We start from the raw sequence: 14,398 nt of genomic DNA on the forward strand, positions 1-14,398 counted from the left end.
TGAGTGGTTTCATGTTTGCATTTCTTTAAAAGTTATTTACACACTTAAGATAAAAAAATTTGGTAAAAGTCATTTCTTCCAATTTTCTAACTTAGTTACGAAAATGATTCTGCCAAGGATAGTCCTATTTTTGGGTTTTCTGGTCCCCATTTTTGCCCACAACCCTTGTATATCACGTGCTACAGAATCAGGAAGTGTTTGTGTGTGCAATTCAACGTATTGTGACACTATTCCAGTAGAAGAACAGCTGCAGCCTGGCGATTATCAGCTGTACACTACCAGCAAGGCAAACTTAGGGTTCTGGACAGTGAAAGGACATTTCAGTAACACCACCAAAGACTCTGATGTTACTGTAATTGTGGAGAATGTTACCACAGTTTATCAGACAGTTTTGGGGTTTGGAGGAGCTTTCACTGATGCAGCTGGAATTAACTTGTTGAGGCTGTCTGAACCAGCTCAGGAGAGGTTGATTGAGGCTTATTTCGGTGAGGAGGGATTGCAGTACAGTCTTGGTAGAGTGCCAATTGGAGGTACAGATTTTAGTACCAAACCTTATACGTATTGTGATGAAGAGGATGCCAGTTTGGACAAGTTTGCTTTACAACAAGAGGATTTTTTATATAAGGTACCACAAAATTTGGCAACCAAGCTTGTATAAAAATTTTACAACATTTTGTAGATTCCTTTTTTGCTAAAAGCTTTAGAGTTGCGAGGTCGTGATAATGTTAAATTGATTGCTTCTGCTTGGTCTGCTCCTGTTTGGATGAAAACACCTAAAACGTACGTATTCTACTATCAGACAATTTTGTCTAAGTGTATCATTGCATCTAACCACCTCAGGATTATATTACACGCACCTGTTAAAGTACCTTTTTAAAGATAAAATGTGTGCGTAATTCTGTGATATCAAGTGGGATTTCCATTCTTCTTGATCAGATGAAACCAGCATAACTTATACAATGTGTCATTTATTAATTACAAAAATGATTTTATCTCATACTTGGATTGTGTCGGAATTGCTACTTGAAGGAAGTGGAAAATTTCAAATATTCTGAAAATGCCAGAAAGATAACCAGTTTGAAACAAACGTGGTTATACGTGTTTTGAAATGCATGTCATCATCAGACAAATCAAAAATAGTTTGTTTTGTGTTTCTGAATATACAGAGTGATGACAAAAAGGTTGGAATAAAATGCTTTATAATTCAGAGCTTAATAATTCAGAAAAACCTACTTGCCCATTTTGGTTTTCTTTCCTACATTTTTAAAATTAAATATAATTTTTACACGATTTTTCCAAATTATGACAACTTGGCTAATTTTTTTTTTATTTTTGGATTTTATGCAAAATTTATTTCTTTTCATATTTAGCGGTACATTTTTGGTTAAGCTGTTCCATTTACCCTTCATTTAGTAAACCAATAGAAAATGATCCGTCATATCAATTTAAATACTTCAAAATGTACTTTTGGTCACCCTATACATATAGTGTCTATAACAAAAATGTCGAATAAAGACTGATTAGACTGATTTTGACAGTTTTCAATTGAGCATCTACTGATTCTGTTTTGACAGTTACAAAGAGGTCAAAAATGTCATTTTAAACCTCATGAAACCTACTTTTGACTACCCTATATAATGGCAATATGAAAAATGCCTAAAAGCTGAGTCATTTAGTAATTAACTAGATTTCACAGAATTTGGCAATTTCCACTAAAATAGACTATTACTTGCTTATTTTGATAGTTACAGGGTGATTCAATTAGGAGCCTATTAAATCCACTTGTTACTACCCTAAAATTCTGACAGAAATGATATTAAAAATAGATCAGACTGAATTTGACAGTTTTCAGTAAATATTCAATATTTTGACAGTAAGACAAAAATACTTTTGTCCTAAAGGGATTACTAAAAGGATATTTGGCAAAAATCGTGTGACCCCACAAATTTAAACTCTCATAACTCGGTCATTTGACAGGTTAGAAGAGAATTAAAAAAATGAAATTATAGGGAATTTTATGTCCTAAAACATTGTTTCAAAGCGATTTTGTTCTAAAATGACTTCTAAATGAGCTATGGCGCAAAAACCGTGCTGTTGCACTAAAATACACACAACAATTTTAAACTCTAATAACTCGGTTATTTGTTAAGTTAGAATAAAATTTAAAAAATAAAATTGTAGGAAATTTTATGTTTTAAAATTTTGATCCAAAAGTATTTGGATCTAATTACTCCTAAACGAGATATGGGGCAGAAACCGTGCTCTAAATGTTAAAATGACCCCACAAATTTAAACCCTTATAACAAGGTCATTTATCAGGTTAGAAAGAAATCTAAAAATATAAATTGTAGGGAATTTCTCGTTCTACATGATTGTTTTAAGTGTTTTTGGCCTAAAATGACTCCTAAAGGAGGTATGAGGCAAAAACCGTCCTGTTGCACTAAAATGTATGAAACTACCACTTTCCAAACTCGTTTATTTGACAGTACAGCATAGTGAAGTATGTCACTTTGTAAGTATTGAAATCTACTTTTGACCACTCGAACGTCAATTGTCACAATGAGAAATAACTGGGTTATTTGGAAATAAATATAGATTTGACAGAATTTGACAGCTTTGCACCATAATATCTTATAAGTCGGGTGTTTTGACAGTTACAGAATGACTCAATATACCAAATTAAAAACTGATGTTGAATCCACGTGATCACCCTATATAGTGTCTGTTGTAAAAATGTCAAACTGAATTATTTCATAATAAAATATACAGAATTTGACAGTTTCCAATTGGTCATCCAGTAAGTCAATTATTTTGACAGTTATAGGGTGGCTGAGTATATCATTTTGAAGCCCTTACTTATAATCACCCTCTATAGTGTGTCTATTGTGAAAATGTCAACCAACTAGATATTTAATAATAAAAACAGTTTAAACTGAATTTGACAGTTTTCAATTGAACATCCAGTAAGTCAATTATTTTGACAGTTATAGGGTGGCCGAGTATATCATTTTGAAGCCCTTACTTGTGATCACCCTGTATAGTGTCTATTGTGCAAATGTCGACTAACTAGATATTTAATAATAAAAACAGTTTAAACTGAATTTGACAGTTTTCAATTGAACATCCAGTAAGTCAATTATTTTGACAGTTATAGGGTGGCTGAGTATATCATTTTGAAGCCCTTACTTATAATCACCCTCTATAGTGTGTCTATTGTGAAAATGTCAACCAACTAGATATTTAATAATAAAAACAGTTTAAACTGAATTTGACAGTTTTCAATTGAACATCCAGTAAGTCAATTATTTTGACAGTTATAGGGTGGCCGAGTATATCATTTTGAAGCCCTTACTTGTGATCACCCTGTATAGTGTGTCTATTGTGAAAATGTCGACTAATTAGATATTTAATAATAAAAACAGTTTAAACTGAATTTGACAGTTTTCAATTGAACATCCAGCAAGTCAATTATTTTGTCAGTTATAGGGTGGCTGAGTATAACATTTTGAAGCCCTTACTTGTAATCACCCTGTATAGTGTCTATTGTGAAAATGTCGACTAACTAGATATTTAATAATAAAAACAGTTTAAACTGAATTTGACAGTTTTCAATTGAACATCCAATAAGTCAATTATTTTGACAGTTATTGGGTGGCTGAGTATATCATTTTGAAGCCCTTACTTGTGATCACCCTGTATAGTGTCTATTGTGCAAATGTCGACTAACTAGATATTTAATAATAAAAACAGTTTAAACTGAATTTGACAGTTTTCAATTGAACATCCAATAAGTCAATTATTTTGACAGTTATTGGGTGGCTGAGTATATCATTTTGAAGCCCTTACTTGTGATCACCCTGTATAGTGTCTATTGTGCAAATGTCGGTTAACTAGATATTTAACAATAAAAACAGTTTAAACTGAATTTGACAGTTTTTAATTGAACATCCAATAAGTCAATTATTTTGACAGTTATTGGGTGGCTGAGTATATCATTTTGAATCCCTTACTTGTGATCACCCTGTATAGTGTCTATTGTGCAAATGTCGACTAACTAGATATTTAATAATAAAAACAGTTTAAACTGGATTTGACAGTTTTCATTTGAACATCCAATATCTTGGATATTTTGACAGTTACAGGGTGATGCACTACAGAAATTTAAAGTCTTTAAAATCCATTTTTGACTACCCTATTTAGTGTCTTTAGTAAAAATGCCAAAGGAGTTATAAAGAAGAAGTTAGAAGTTGAGTTATTTCAGTAATAAAGTAGATCTGGATTTCAGTTTCAATTCAATATTTTCCACTTTGACAGCTCATATAGCGTGGTAATTTTGACAGTTTCTTGCTCTTTCCGTCTCTCTCTCTCTATCTATCTATTTCGGTTACATTCGTTGTCTCTTTTTAAGTATTTTTTTCTTTTTTTTTGTCCCTCTCTTTTCTATCTTTTATTTTTCACATTTTAACTCTTTGTACCCTTACCATTCCTCTTTTTTTATGTTCTCAATTTTGCTCTCTACTTGATTTCACTCAATTTCCTTTCTTGTCATATATTAGGAGAGGAAACTATCAAATATCTGTAAAAAATGAATAAAAGTTAATTTTTAGATTCAATCTCTTCAATCACCTCAATGAGGACTTCTACTCAATATGGGCTTCTTACTACCTGAAATTCTTTGACGCATACACCAACTACAACATAGATTTCTGGGGTGTAACCACCCAAAATGAACCAGTGGATGGTCTAATAGGGTCGAAAGTTCAGAGTAATGGATTTAAGTCAGAACAAATGGTTGGTTTTAAAATTTATCCCCGTAATTCTGTTAAAAAAAATGGTTTTCCAGAGAAGTTGGATCAAAAACTACTTTGGGCCTACTATACGAAATTCCACTTATAAGGACCTAAAAATTATTGCCCATGATGATCAAACCCTTCTCCTACCTTTAGTCAAATATGTATGGTTCGTTTAGAGTGGTTTTCAGTATATTTCAGGGCTTGTTTTGCAGAACGTTTTGTCAGATTTGGAGGTGTTACAATACGTGGATGGTATTGGTATTCATTGGTACACCAACTTTTTCCTGCCTAGCTGGTTTCTACTAATTGCTGCCAATCCTAATAAGGATTTAATGAGAATTGCCACTGAGGCTTGCATTGGTAAACTGTTCAAAAATTTTAATTTTTTTTTAACTTACTTGTGGATGATTCCAGATTCTTTGACTGCCTTCGGTGTTGTGGTGGATTTAGGTAGCTGGAACAGAGGAGAACGATATATAAACGACATAATGAATGTAAGTAAGTTGTAATTTAGTGTATTTTTGTGTTAATAGTTCTGTGGTAGGATTTGGCCTACAATTTTGTAGGTTGGATTGACTGGAATTTAGCCCTTAACGAAACTGGAGGTCCTAATTGGATTGAAAACGAAACTGATGCTCCAATCATAGTAAATGGTACTGCAGACGAGTTCTACAAACAACCAATGTATTATGCTGTAGGGCATTTTTCTAAGTTTGTGATTCCTGGGTCGGTTAGAATTGGTTCTACCAGCTCTGAATTTGATGTTAAAGCACTGGCATTTCTAAGGCCAGACAGTAAAATAGCATTAGTTATGTGGAACAGGTTTAATTTGTGTGTATTGTATTTGGATAATTGATTTTTTAAGTTTTAATTTCAGAACTTCAAGCCCTAAAGTGGTCACCCTGGATATTCTAGGATTAACAGAAACCATTATAATCGAAGCTTACTCATTTAACACATTATTGTATCAACCAATAGAATAGTAAATATTTAGACTAGAATTTTACTGAAATCCACCCACTAAAAAAAATAATTTAAAGGGCAAAAAAACCTATAAAATCACAGTTTTCAGCCTGTCAAAATCGAAATTTATAAAGCTTCCAGAATTCCTTTAAGCTGTTAAGATTTATGACCCAAACACTTTCGCTTTTATCTACGTCACAGGAAAGTTTGGAACTTTTACTCGGAGAAACTGTGCAACAGCTACTTTGTAAAAGTTTGGTAAATGTTAGAGGAAAATCAAAAAAAAAAGTGAAGTGACGTCAGAGTTTAGAAAAAACGCATTGTTGCCATAATGTAGAAAAAAAAGTTTTATTATTCGAGTGAACCCACTATATGTTCAGGAAAAGGAGGGCTACAATGAGGATCTTGAAAACCGTTAGAGCAAGCCACGCTTTGAAAAGTACCTAAAAATTACAGAAATCAATTTTGACACTTGATTTGAGTTTCTGAGGTCCAAATTAGTCTATAAAAGAAATTTCATAGAGATAGTACCAATATGAAGCTTTACAAGGTACCCTAATCTAAACCTGCAAAATACAGTAAATTTGACACAATTTTGGTGCACTTTACCATAAAATCGCTAATAACTCGTTTATTTCAAATATTCAGTAAAAACACATCATAAGACCGTAGATAGTCAATAAATGAGGCTATCACGTGACGTTGAGCAGACGCGGATAAGTTGCCCCGTTTGGCCGCTAGAGCGCGCTAAAATTGGTCATTTAATTTTGTACTTTTTTGTAAATATCTCGAAAACCGTCCAATTTACAAAATTGAAATTTTTACCATCAACTTGCCTCAATAGGGCGTAACTTTTATTATATATAAATTTTTTCATAAAACGCACAGTTCGGATGTAAAAAATAAAAACTGATTTTTTCCTATTTTTTCAAAAGGGTAGCATTGCAAATTTTTGAAAAAAAAATCAAAATTTTATAGTCAACTTTGACTGGGCAAATACCTTTGAGTTAATAATCGAAAAGTGACGTAAGGGGCCAAAGGGCAATTACAGCCCTTATAAGGGGGCCACGCCCTGAAAAGTACATAAAAATGACAGGAACCAAGGTCATCTCAAAAATGGTACCAGTTAGCGTCATTCTGACACCGGATTTAAGTTTCTGAGGTCCAAATTAGTCGATAACAAGAATTTCATTGAGATAGTACCAATATGGTGCTTTGCAAGGTACCCTAATCTAAACCTGTAAAAATACAGTAAATTTGACAATTTTGGTGCACTTTATCATAAAATCGCTAATAACTCGTTTATTTCAAATATTCACTAAAAACACATCATAAGACCGTAGATAGTCAATAAATAGGGTTATCACGTGACGTTGAACGGACGCGGATAAGTTGCTCCGTTTGGCCGCTAGGGCGCGCTAAAATTGGTCATTTTATTTCGTAATTTTTTGTAAATATCTCGAAAACCGTCCAATTTACAAAATTGAAATTTTTACCATCAACTTGCCTCAATAGGGCGTAACTTTTATTATATATACATTTTTTCATAAAACGCACAGTTCGGATGTAAAAAATAAAAACTGATTTTTTCCTATTTTTTCAAAAGGGTAATTGCAAATTTTTGAAAAAAAAATCAAAATTTTATAGTCAACTTTGACTGGGCAAATACCTTTGAGTTAATAATCGAAAAGTGACGTAAGGGGCCAAAGGGCAATTACAGCCCTTATAAGGGAGCCACGCCCTGAAAAGTAATTAAAAATGACAGAAATCAAGGTCAACTCAAAAATGGTACCAGTTAGCGTCATTCTGACACCGGATTTAAGTTTCTGAGGTCCAAATTAGTCGATAACAAGAATTTCATTGAGATAGTACCAATATGGTGCTTTGCAAGGTACCCTAATCTAAACCTGTAAAAATACAGTAAATTTGACAATTTTGGTGCACTTTATCATAAAATCGCTAATAACTCGTTTATTTCAAATATTCACTAAAAACACATCATAAGACCGTAGATAGTCAATAAATGGAGCTATCACGTGACGTTGAGCAGACGCGACTAAGTTGCCCCGTTTGGCCGCTAGAGCGCGGCAAATTTGTAAATATCTCGAAAACCGTCCAATTTTCAAACTTGAAATTTTAGCATAAACGTGCCCCTTTTTTTAACCAAATCTGTATCTCTAACCGTTTTCAAGATCCACATAGTGACCCTCCCTATTCTGGACACACTGTGTTGATATTTATTTTAAACCTAAATACTACTCTGGAAAATACAGGAAAAGCGATATACGGAAAATCAAATTGACGTCAGAGCCACGAAACAATGCATTGTTGCCATATTGCAAAAAAAATGTTTTTTCATAAAATTAAGTTTTTAGGACCAATTTCAGATGGTCACTGTTTGAGTAATACTATTGTTTTAATGTCTGATTTCATCGTAACTAATACTCTGGAAAAATATGGCAACAGCTACAAAAAATCAAAGTAAAGTAGGATGACATTGCAGCCCACAAGAGTTACATTGTTGCCATATTGTAGTAAGTAGTTTAAGACTAATTTCAGGTTTTCACATCAATTTGAGTTTGAGTCCAGAAATATTACAGTGTTGCCATAAAGCACAGAAAACCAGAAATTTTCTTCTTAAACTAAACTTTTTTAAAGTTGATTATAGGTGTTTACTATTGAAAACACACTGTATTGATATTAATTTTCTAGGTACAATAGTTTTTACTCAATTAATAAGTCAGGAACATTTTTAAACAATCAATTTGAAAAAAATAGCCTAACAACAATTATCATACTTGATTTTAAATATTGTTTTTTTGATTGTTTGTCACCCTATTTCAGTTTGATTTTTTTTTTATAGATTTTTCACTAATAAGTCACTTTTCCGTCTATTTAGCCAATCAATTGATGAATCCAAGACGAGTTTTTAGCCATTTTTATTAAATTTTGATTGAACAAGATAAAATTGAGTTAAACTCTTTTCTTGTACACTTTCTTCCAAAGTAACTTTGACAGACATTAATTAAAATCCAACTAATTTAATTTGTCCGGCAAATTGATGGACCTCAGTGTTGTCGTCGTGGATTTTTGCGTTTAATTTTGTGATTAAAAAAAGTAAACTTTACTAGTTTCTTTGAGAGAAGCGAATAAAAACTTTCAAGAAAAACCCTCGTTTCAAAGTTCAGAGTTAAATTAAAACAAGGGAAATGCACACAAAGATTGTTGTTTCAGCGTTTTGTTTGGAATTTCTTACTTTATTTGGGAATTTTTTTAATTTTCCTTTTTAACCTTATTTAGTGGTCCTGTTGGCATTTTGCAACTTGAATGCTATGGAAAAATCCTGATTCGAGTTTATCAAAATTATTAATAAAATGAAACTTAAAAAGCTCTTTCAACAGTGAGAAAACGTTTGCAGACAGAACAAAATTAATTATAATCTTTAATGAAAGTAGTATACCGTACCAAAGTCAACATTGTTTTCAGGGAACCAATACAATCTTCATTAAATGCAACGGTTTTCATTTAGAAAGCTTTTTAGCTTCAGTGAAAACTATTAATTTTAAATGACTAGGCACGTGGGAAAACCTTTTAAATATAGCTACTGAAATCCTATTTTTCTAAGATAATTATGAACAGGACATATTTGATACAAATAACCATCCTCAACGCTAAAAGCAAATTAAATTTTAAGCTTAATTTACCAAAGGAATTTATATAGCAAATTTGACAGCTCCTAACTGGGTGTCTATGACAACCAGGAGGTTCGTTCAAACGTCAAAATGTAACTCGTAATTTCAGCTTTTTTATATCTCAATACAATTTTCTTTCAAAAATTTCAAATAACCGAGATATTTGACATCAAATACAACAGTGTAACTGTACTAGCAATTGTGAAAATGTCAAAACTAGACAACTCCTAAGTTGGTCGTTATGACAATTGCGAGATTCCTTCAAACGTCAAAATGTAACTCGTAATTTTACCTTTCTCTTATCTCAGAAAAAACTAAATTTTGACAATTAAAAACTGTAATTTAACCGAGATATTTGACATAAAATACAAAAGAGTAACTGTAGTAGAAATAGTGAACGTGTTATAATTTGACAGCTCCTGAGCTGAGTCTCTATGACAGCTAGAAGGTTCGGACAGTTGACAAGTTTTAGTTGTCAAAATTTTGTTTTTCTTCTTGTGAACCAGTCTTGTTGCAAACCAGTCTATTTGGTAACATGACTAATTTGACTGTTGTCAACTTATTTAACGAACAAAATAAATGATTTAAAAAAAGGTTATTTACAAAAAAAAAACTGACTGACGCCTGGTTGTTTGACATTGTTGACAGTAGAAAACTCCGATTTGAAGTACACTAAGTCAAACTTGTCAACTGTCCGAACCTTTTAGTTGTCATAGGGACACAGTTAGGAGCTGTCAAATTATAACACCTTCACTATTTCTACTACAGTTACATTGTTGATTTTTATGTCAAATATATCGGTTAAATTATAGTTTTTAATTGTCAAAATTTGTTTTTTTCTTCTTGCAAACCAGGTCCTTTTGGTCACGTGACTAATTTGACTGTTGTCAAGTTTGACAATTCAAATCAAGTTTTACAACTGTATAATTTTGATAATATTTTTGTTAAATATTCAGGTTTAAAATCTAGTAATTTGATATATATCGAACCTGACATAATTTGACAAATTACAGACAATTATTGTCAAAATGTTTTGTTATATTTTTCCTTGTAATTTGATTTTTTTTTAAAAAAACATTCATTTAAGTTGCATGACTAATTTGACTGTTGTCAAGTTTGACATTATTGCACTTGAAATCAGGTTTTTCAAATGTCAAAATATTTCTCTGGTGGTTGCTGTAATACTTAAGTTTAAGTCACTTTTGTCCTTTAATTTTCAATTTGCCTACAATCTAGTAGTTTGACGTTTGTCAGACTTGTCATAATTACACTTCCAGTTAGGACTTTTACTGTCAAACTATACCAAACAGTCTCTTGACTTTTCAAATGTCGATCAAAATAAAATTAGGCAATCGTCAAATCTGTCAAAATGTGACTGATTTAAATGACGATTTAACAGAAATACAGAATAATGACTTATTTAACAAAATAGTATGTTAGAGGGAGATACATATAATTGTCACTTGATATTTTGGCAGAAATAACCAACTTAAAGCCTAGTTTTGCTTACCATTTCTGTTCATATTTAGGACAAATTCCATTGTTTAAGTAACTTGTTTCAAGCGACTTTCAACCATAGCAATATTTGCTTTTGCCTAATAAATAATAATTAAAATGACGTAATTGACGTAAACTGACTAGAAATATGTATCAAAGGTTTACTTTTCTGTAATTTTATTTTGTGATTTTTGTGGTAGAGAAGTTGATTTATTTAAAATAAATCGTGTTTTTTAGGTCTAATAAAATTTATTTCAAAACTTAATCTGTTTTCTGTCACTGTAATTTATGCCTAAATTTAGATCGGGGGTGTACCACCCCAACCAATCAGGAATTCCAAATGCTGTTTAATGTAAAAAAGCACTTACCACCATTTTTAAGGCTGGATAAATTCAGTCCATAAATAGGGTTTTCCACTACTCACAAAGTATAATTAATTACCAATCAACCCTTAAAATGTAGTTATTTTTTGTTGATTATTTGAGCGATTAGTTGGTTATTTGGAAAATGGATCGATTGTCATTTTGGTCCATTAAAACTTCAACCAATCAATATGGTCAACCTACGCAAATACACTGGAAACACTTACTTATGTAAAAGTGTCAAAATAGTTGAATTTCATATTAATACTACAATAGAAATGCAATAAAGTTCTCTCTTAAAGAACGAAGACAATACAAAATAGTAATTAAAGCTGAAATTAATTTCGTGGTTGTTTCTAGAAAAAGCAGTTCAAACAGGCTGTTTGCTAATTAAATCCAGTTTTACTCATAAAGAATGTCGATTTAATTTGATTCGATTGAAACTTTAAAAGGTACTGTAAAGAGTATTATTTTACTATACAAATTGCAAAATAACGTATCTTTTACATTTTAGCGAGTAACTTGATCACGTTGCTGTAACATAAAAGATTCCAGACATCCCATTCCAGAGATTAGTTTACAAACTCTTAGCTTATTTATGCTAGCATTAGTAGTTCTTTACAAACATTTTTGCTCTCTATCAAATTTTCCGAAACTTTTACCGTTTCTGGAGTATTTAGCAAAAACTGGTTTAATGCAACAATTTTTTTAAATCAGTTGAAGTTGTGATTTGAAATTTGAACACCCTGTAACTCGGTTGTTTTTGCGAGTTCGGGGAGGTTGAACCACTCAAATTAACCGTCTTGAGCTCCTCTTTCCAGTGGTGTTGAGCGAAAATTCTATCTGAAAATTTGCGTGCAGGGTGACCAAGAATAGTCAATCACTATAATTTTCATGCACACCCTGTATACTGGAAGCAAAAACACTCCTAGATATTTACGGTGTTGGGTTAAGGAGTTGATTAGGAACATTTTTGGTTCCCTGCAATTTTTTTGTAACTTTTACCGTTTTCGAGTTATTAGGAAAAACTAGTTTAATGCAACAAATTTACAAATCAGTGAAATTGTAATCTGAAAGTTAAGGATACTCAGGGACAAAATCGCCTGCAAAACCCACTTGGAGTAACCGAATCATATTTTTAAGCACGTTTTTGGAATCCTCATTAAATTTCCTATCTACTGAAATAAAAAACACTACAAAATCAGGTAAAGTCTTAGAGAAAAGTGGTGTCAAAATATCAACTGTCAGAGAGACGGTTTGAAAGGACAGTTAGGGACCAAATCGCCTATAAAACCCATTTAGAGTGATAAAATGACTGTTTTAAACACATTTTTGGAATCCTCATTAAATTTCCTATTCAATAACCTGAAAAAACAATACAAAATTTGGTACAGTCAGGGAGAAAATCGGTGTCAAAAGTTAAACTTCGACAAACACATTATTCGTAATTTACAGGTCAAATTTTCCTGGTCAAGTAAAATAACTTTACTGGTAAATTACCCATCACTAGTTAATTATTCATGCTAGTCAATTATCCAGTAAGTTTTATCTGGCATTTTTGACTAAAACTAAAAAACTAGAAAACTCAATTTTAAACAATGATTGGTCCCCAAACAACATCCCTTAAGTGCTGGTGTTATTTACTCGGTCTAGGGCCTGCAAACAGTACAATACACGAACTAAAGGGGACTTTTCTAATCAAAGTTACCTTCACGTTTGTGCGATATTTCAAATACAGCGAGTCCGAGAAGTGGCTAAAACTTCCACAAACTTTATTAAATTCCTGTCGCCAAGTTCTGGTCCCTTGGCAGTTGATCAGCTGTGATTTTTGGGTAAATCATATTAAGCTCTCTTTTTTATTGTACAAACCCAAACTTTTGATCAATGAAATAGAAATATTTGAAATTTGACTTGCTATTTTGATTTTGAGGTTAATTTTATCGTGGAATATGTTAACAAACCTTTACAAAGGGCACAAAATAGTATTCTTTTAGTAAACTAGTGTTAGAATTGTCTGGCTTCGAACATATTACCATATTCTATGTGGTAATAATGACTTTTGCTATATTGAAATATTGAAGGCTTGTGAGAGACAAATTTCTTATTTTCTGACTACATTTATAATAATTTTTTATACATTTTCTTTTCTTCTCAAGTAGAGAACTGTCTAAGATTTTCAATTGCTTCTAAAGAGGTCCAGAACCTTCAATATGCTATTTAAACTCTCCTAAAACCTTCTAAATGCTCCTGAAGTAGAATGAAAAGATTTCAGAAGCTTCCAAAACAATATGGAAACTCAAAAAGCTTCCAAAACAGTATCTAGAAGCTTCAAATTCTCTTGAAACATTTTAGAAGCTTCCAAATGCTCTTCAACTCATCTAGAAGTTTCCAAAAGATTTTAGATCAATCTAAAAGCATCCGTATGATTCTAGAATACAAACAGTGTCTAAAAGCTTCCAAATGTTCCTGAAACAGTTTTCAAAACAGTGTCTAGAAACTTCCAATTGCCCTTCAACTCATCTAGAAGTTTCCAAAAGCTTTAGGAACAGTATAAAAGCTTTGAAATGCTCTTCAAATAATCCAGAAGTTTACAAAAGATTTTAGATCAGTCTAAAAGCTTCCGTATGATTCTAGAGCAGTTTAAAATATTTGAATAATTTATAGGATCGACTAAGATGTTTAATTGCCTCTAAAGAGGGGCAGAACCTTCAATATGCTCTTTAAACTGTCCTAAAACCTGCTAAATGCTCCTGAAGTATACTAAAAAATTTCAAAAGCTTCCAAAACAATATGGATACTCAAAAAGCTTCCAAAACAGTATCTAGAAGCTTCAAATTCACTTGAAACATTTTAGAAGCTTCCAAATGCTCTTCAACTCATCTAGAAGTTTCCAAAAGGCTTTAGAACAGTCTAAAAGCTTTCGTATGATTCTAGAGCAGTTTGAAAGCTTCCAAGAATTTCTAGAATTGACTAAGATTTTCAATTGCCTCTCGAACAGTCCAGAACCTTCAATATGCTCTTTGAACTGTCCTGTAACCTGCTAAATGCTCCTGAAGTAGACTAAAAAGATTTCAAAAGCTTCCAAAGCAAT

General features: G+C 32.1%; 2 protein-coding genes across 2 annotated transcripts in view; one reads left to right on the forward strand and one right to left on the reverse strand.

The window, feature by feature from the left end:
* Positions 1 to 5,247, reverse strand: part of LOC145729011 (oxytocin receptor-like) — a 91,529-nt gene extending 86,282 nt beyond the window's left edge. Inside the window, exon 1 of the mRNA XM_081979615.1 lies at positions 5,192 to 5,247. The gene's annotated coding sequence lies outside the window, so the exon portion shown is untranslated. The remainder of the gene's footprint in view (positions 1 to 5,191) is intronic.
* LOC145729010 (lysosomal acid glucosylceramidase-like) lies at positions 88 to 5,786 on the forward strand. Its single transcript, XM_081979614.1, has 8 exons — positions 88 to 625; positions 680 to 780; positions 4,608 to 4,791; positions 4,844 to 4,954; positions 5,006 to 5,153; positions 5,208 to 5,287; positions 5,338 to 5,615; positions 5,671 to 5,786. Exons 1-8 carry the CDS (start codon positions 104 to 106, stop codon positions 5,774 to 5,776), a joined length of 1,530 nt encoding a protein of 509 aa, XP_081835740.1. The 5' UTR covers positions 88 to 103; the 3' UTR covers positions 5,777 to 5,786.
* Positions 5,787 to 14,398: the final 8,612 nt, after the last annotated feature.

Source organism: Ips typographus, linkage group LG5 (genome assembly GCF_016097725.1).
Source record: "Ips typographus isolate SLU linkage group LG5, UJ_Ityp_2.0, whole genome shotgun sequence".
Lineage (NCBI taxonomy): Eukaryota > Metazoa > Arthropoda > Insecta > Coleoptera > Curculionidae > Ips > Ips typographus.